We start from the raw sequence: 6,646 nt of genomic DNA on the forward strand, positions 1-6,646 counted from the left end.
GATACATGATACATGATACGATACTTTAAAAAAGTGCCGGCTAGCACAAATTATAAGTATACTAAAATTTTGGTATACTTTTATTTTTTGTGAATGTATGCAGCGAACAGCTTTTTTGAATTTGTTACCGACACGTTTGTGTTGCAACTTTATAGGGTTTGATTAATAGACACAGTAAAAGCTTTGCTAAAAGCACCCCTCTTGAGTGGACAAAAGAGAGTTTTCTCAGTGTATATGTTCAATTAAGGCGTTCCTTTGTTTAACATACATCGACAGCTTAATATGGGAATGAGATTAGCTGCGATATGCAGTTATTGCCAAATTTATTTATGTGAGATTTTTTGCTACTTAATCGATTTAAGTTTAAATTATATTTTGGCATATCCTATATATATATATATATATATATATATATATATATATATATATATATATATATACTAATTTTAAATATTATATTTATCAGCCTGTTACATAGATTATCATTCGTCGTAATAGCCGCTAAGCCATTTTATAGGTATAGGGTATTCAAACCCGTAGAAATGCAAAAAAAAACGGTCCTTTATAGCGATATAAAAAATGTGTGCTAAATACTTAACACGGAATGACCTAAATTAAGAGTGAGTAAAACCCTTGCAGAGCAGCGACGAGAACTTAAGACTCATCTTGTTTCCGTAGCCCCTATTTGTCACTCGTTTACTAGCAGCTGTAATATACTCTATTAACGGAGATTTTAGTGCAGTCCCAATCTCTAATAAAAATAACAATATAATTTTTATGTACGCCTCATTGCAGCACGCTTAGAACTCAATGTACAAGGTATACGGAAATCGCGCACACAGCAGCAAAATATGCATTCCTCATATGTTATCCCTTGCTCTGGTCGGTAATTTAAAAGCAAATCCAAGGACTAATATCTACAGCTGAAACTGGCTTAGCAACCAATGCATTCGACAAGAGTCTGTAGCCTCAGTCAATACAACTTGGTAAGGCAGCTGCTCTTTGCTTGACAAATATTTAAACTTATGCCCCCGTCAATACACTCGACGTAACCAACAACAGCAAGAGGCAAAAGACGGCCTCCTTGTGCAGTCTTTACCAATACCAGTGCCCAGGAGGAGTGCTTTGGCTGCTGGGTCAGCAGTAGGAGCAACAGCTCAGCCGAGCAGCCACTTGGCAATGACAATTGCAAATATTGCCTGGCCCACTAGTGCATATGGTATTGTTTAAATGATGAGCCGCAAAAGTGCTTCAATATATCCTTGCTTTTAAAACACACACGTACATATAAAGTTTCGAGCTGCATTTCCCTTAAGCAGGATATAAACAGCAAAGAGGTTACATACCAAACAATCATAGCCTATCTCCAATATTGCCCTATGATTCTTTTCTAAAAATAATACTAAATTACGGAGCAAACACACGGACAGAGATAGAAAATATTCATATAAGCATTGCTTGACTCTATGAGAATTGCATAGACGGGCAAAGAAGAAATTAAAACAAACCTATTTTTCGAATGGTATAAAGATATACTTTATTGTCATTATAGGTGTGTGTGACAAGCCGATTATTCAATATAACAAGACAGCTTTATTATACCCTGCGTCATAGCTTAAGAAACATTCGTGTCCAGTTCACATAGTAAATTAAAAAACAAAAAGGAAAAAATTCTAGCGGCATGAATTGCTAAATATAAATTAAGATGTGTATGTAGAAGTATATAGTTAAGCTATTTCGTTTTCCAAAATATATGAATTTAGCTATCAAATATGCATGTCTATTAATGGTTACGATGGCTATTGCATATGCACTTAAGTACTTGTGAGCAAACATCTGGATGATACTTACAAATACGTGACTTGGTCAATTTCTAGTATTATTCAATTCGTTTGTCACTTTAAAATAACAGTTTTACGGTTGCCATAAATGTATATGTGTACTTGAGGCTCACTATCATTTACCGTATAGATAATAGCAATCGGTTATTGCAACTCTTCAAACTGCAAACATATGATTAAATACATATGCATGAGTGCATATATGATGGTACTCAAAGTAAATTATGAATTGTGTTCAATTTAATTCTGTTCCGTATGAAAAAGTATATATAAATCGAACCCTCCTACAACCGGAATTTAACTTTCCAAAATTATAGATAACAAATTTTAAAAACATAGGTATGAATTGCGTTTGTTTTGGAACTACAGCATTCTGACCTACAATGAATATTTTTCACAAATAGTTTAGCTAAAACTAATTTTGTATACCCTGAACCGATATGAATGTAAAAAAAGGGTATAATGGTTTTGTGCAAAGGTATGTAACATACCGACCCCATAAAGTATATATATTCTCGATCAGGAGATCATATATATAAATTTTCACAATATATTTTCCCATGTCACAAGTGTTTAGTATCAGTTTTTATAGATAGATAGCCCCATTTACAAAATATCGATAAAAATAGATTTTGAGACTGTGTTTTTTAAGCATAACTCAAAACTATATATTTACATTTCATAAGTTTGTTAAATGCTTCTAAAAGCACCTTGACGAATTTAAAGCGAGGTGCCAAAGAGCAATATATTATATTGTCTGAGAGGTACACATTTTACAATGTGAATATCCAATATCTAGGGGTTCATTGAATCGAAAAACCAGATTCACGAAGCGAACCTAAAGCGAACTTAAACCGCGGTTATATTAAATACCCATAGCAAGCGCTCAAACCGGGGCTTCTAAATAGGTATAAAGAATCTTTATACGCCCATTAATAGCTAACTTTCATGATGTAATAAGTTAGACAATCGTAATATTTGTAACCTCTACAATGCCTTTGGTTATTAAGTATACGTATAGTATCGAAGCCCATACCCCACCACATCAGGTCATCAGGTGAATGTCAAGTGATATGCACCCACTGCCAACTGCTGGATGTTTGTGAGGGGAGGAGGTTGGTTTTTGCCACTGCGGGTGCAGCCAACGATGTGAGTCAGCAGTTCTCTATGCATGACAGGCAGATAGAAATGTGCCCGTCAGCAAGCGAACAAACAAGTAGACTACTCGTTAGTCAACGCTTACTGTTTATCAATAAGCTCAATTAAATTTTTGATTGGTTTGATAAGTAGACTCAAGCTGTATATTGGAGATGCCCGCCCGCCCAGCTACACGCAAGGGTTACAAAAAATACGACAGCGAATGCGAATTCGATCGCGCGGTATATAAAGCGTTGATAGAGCGTTAGTAAAGCGCAGATCGACTTAAGCATTCCGTCTAAGTAGATATTTGAGAAAATGGAACGTTGGCAAAATCGTGTTGCTGTTGTCACCGGGGCTAGTTCGGGCATTGGATCGGCGATTGCCGTGGATCTGGTTAATGCTGGACTAGTTGTGGTTGGTCTGGCACGTCGCGTGGAACGGGTCAAGGAGCTGCAGAAATCATTGCCTGCTGCGCGCAGGGACAAGCTAATAGCGCTCCACTGCGATGTGGGCAATGAGAGCTCGGTGAAGGAGGCATTCGATACGATCGAAAAGCAGCTGGGCGCCATCGATATACTGGTGAACAATGCTGGCACACTGCAAAATGGCCGGCTGGTGGACATGCCCATCTCGCTGGCACAACAAACAGTTCAGACTAACATAATGGGCATCATAAATTGTACACAGCGCGCCTTTCGCTCGATGAAGCAGCGCAATTTCGATGGCCACGTTATTTTGATCAATAGCATACTTGGCCACAAGCTGTTCGCTCCTATGCCGGATAAGGCGCCGGATATGAATGTCTATGCACCCACTAAGCATGCTGTGACCGCTCTGGCTGAAATGTATCGCCAGGAGTTCATGGGTCTGGGTACGCGAGTCAAAATAACGGTAAGTGCAGACACTGCAAACAAAATCGAAAGCATTGCCAGTCATCATCATATGGTAATGAAGGAATCCATTTAAGACTATCCTTAATCCAATGAATTCTTTCAAATTGACAAATTTTTCCAAATTTATATCAATTGCGAACAACTGTTTTCGATACTAATTCCCCACACAATTGCAGAGCATTAGTCCTGGTGTCGTCGATACGGAAATCGTGCCAGAAAATATCCGTGACATGGTTAGCAAAACAATGCTGAACGCCAAGGATATTTCGCAGGCTGTTTTGTTTACCATTGCCACGCCTCCACATATGCAGGTGCACGAGATGATTATCAAGCCAGTCGGCGAGCAGTTGTAAATTGATTGTGTTTTTTTTTTATATATCTTATATTTATGTACACAATCCTTTGAGTTTTTTTTTTTTTATTTTTCATTCGACAAAATAAAGTGAAATTTGATGCACATCAATCAACTGGTTTATAAGTATATGTTTAGATAGCAAAAATTGTATATTCTTATAAGTATACCCATTGAAAATGTGCAGTAAAAGGGTATCCTAGTTTTGTGAACATGTAAGTAACAGGCGTAAAGATCCAGCGCCTATCCCATTATTTATATACATATATACTCGATCAGAAAGTAATGCTGAGTCGATCTAGTCATACCTGTCAGAACGTTGAACTCAGATCTCAGATCAAAGCTTAATCCTAGTATATTTGTAGGTCTCTCTCTTTTTTACCATACAACGAATGATGCAGTTTGGGGCTGAGGTGTCTCGCAAATATAATATATTTTCATTCCCTCAGTTCCTAATCTTTGTGACTTCCAACCAAGTTCAACGCAGTGTTCGTTTCCATCATTATTGGGATTGTCTGCTGCCCAAACATTAATGCTCATTGGCCTTCCAGTTGCAAACCAAATATGTGATCCTTCTTAAGCAAAACCGTGCCTGATGTCTAGTATCTATTCTCATCTCCCAAGTTCTTTCGATAGCGATCTATAAAACTCCATTCTTCCATTGTCTCAAAGCTAATCAGTGCTGCATTCATTTGACGACATTGTTCAAAGGCATTGTACCAATTCCTTTTCGTGGCATTCTCAAAAAAGAAATAACCGTAGCCGATCTTGGAGAATGGAGCAGTTGTAACATCCGTGTAAATCGAGAAACCTATTGTACGCACCCATTATTCATAAATGTACACCAATATTTTTTTCGCCACTTACCATCCCTGACAAAAGGTGTTATAGTATATGCCCAGGAACGTACCACCTACGACCCAGACAATATTAATATGCAATTGAAGTTATGCAGCTCTTTAGAATTTTTGGTGCACTAATTGCCATTCAGTCTTCAACAGGGTTTTTATACCTATATAAGAGAGAGATAGCTAAACTCCGCCCCTTGGATATCAAAATTTATTTTTGCCTTGCTTGTAGGAAATGCACTTCACTGCCGACAGTATAATACCCTGTACTTGACTAGCCTTATAAAGGGACATTTTGTTTGCTAGCTTTAGATAATTATTATGTTATTAATTTGCAATTATTGCAAAACTCTTGGCAAAGTCTTCTCTAAATAGAACATTAAGTTTTGCATTTAAGTGAATTTCTAGATATAATGACAGCTCAATTGATGTTTACGACAGCAGAGAATATCAAGGATGATTGAGAATGAGAGCCGAATGTACGAAAAGTTGGCCTTGGGAAAAAGCTGGGCCGTCACAACAACTTTAACGGCACACAGAACACAGAGGAGCAAAAATAAACAAACAAACAAACAAACAGACAGACAAACAGACAGACGGATAATCAAGATACATAAACATATACAAACATTAAAAGATAGGCCGATGGAGACAGACAATAAAGCTTCAGTGAACACGGATGGCCCGAAGCGTACACATATTTCTGTAAGTATCAATACACAATAAACTTGAGCCCGATAAGAAAGAAAAAAAGTTGGGGGGACTTCGGTACAAACGTGTCAAAATAAATAATTTGAACATGAATTACACTAATGCTTAAAATTGAGTTATATGGAGCGCTAAAACGACTCTGAGATGTTCTACAATTAAAAGCAGCACATGACAGTAAATAGTAAAAACTAATTGGGAATTACAACAAACTAATAATCTATGTATATAAATTGTTTGTGCTGAGGCAGACTGTCTGGTCATATATTCCCATATGATATACAAGGATCTTCGACTCATTAGTTAGATAGTTAATCGTAAAAACTAATTGGGAATTTTATCAGAAAAATATTTTATACATATATACATTTTTGTGCGGATTACCTGACTGATTTATTGGTGATATATTCGTTTTACATTTTATATTGGAAGCTAAGGCGACTACTGTTAAAAACAGCTAAAAACAGTTAAGATTTAAAACTAGTTGCGAATTTTAAATGTTAAGTAATGAATTCAAAAAATTTCACTTTTAAGCTATCAAAAAAAGACAGGAATAGACTCCACCAGTCTATATACAGTTTTCTTAGGTAAATAAATGTTCAAATATAATTAAATTAAACGAATCTAATTAAAATATTTCAGTGTCTTAGACAAGACAGATTTCTTGATTACGCATCTGTGTTCAGTCAAATTTATATAATATAATAAACATCTTACTTTAGCTGCATTTTTCGAGCAATCGTTGTGCCCGCAAATCGTTCCGCAAATGACTTAAATAATTGTCTGTCTCTAATGGCTTTAATTGACCTTTTTTTCGAAGGGGCCAACGGAAATGTCAAAAGCACAACTGCAAATGACCGGATC

At 36.5% G+C, this 6,646-nt stretch overlaps 1 protein-coding gene across 1 annotated transcript; it reads left to right on the forward strand.

Annotated features, from left to right (window-relative positions):
* The first annotated feature begins 3,252 nt into the window (after nt 1–3,252).
* Nucleotides 3,253–4,296, forward strand: LOC115771353 (farnesol dehydrogenase). Its single transcript, XM_030717026.1, has 2 exons — nt 3,253–3,872; nt 4,051–4,296. The coding sequence occupies exons 1-2, from the start codon at nt 3,297–3,299 to the stop codon at nt 4,225–4,227; spliced, it is 753 nt and encodes a 250-aa protein (XP_030572886.1). The 5' UTR covers nt 3,253–3,296; the 3' UTR covers nt 4,228–4,296.
* The last annotated feature ends 2,350 nt before the right edge of the window (nt 4,297–6,646 follow it).

Source organism: Drosophila novamexicana, unplaced genomic scaffold (assembly GCF_003285875.2).
Source record: "Drosophila novamexicana strain 15010-1031.04,08,12 unplaced genomic scaffold, DnovRS2.1 tig00000068-arrow-arrow-pilon, whole genome shotgun sequence".
Classification (NCBI taxonomy): domain Eukaryota; kingdom Metazoa; phylum Arthropoda; class Insecta; order Diptera; family Drosophilidae; genus Drosophila; species Drosophila novamexicana.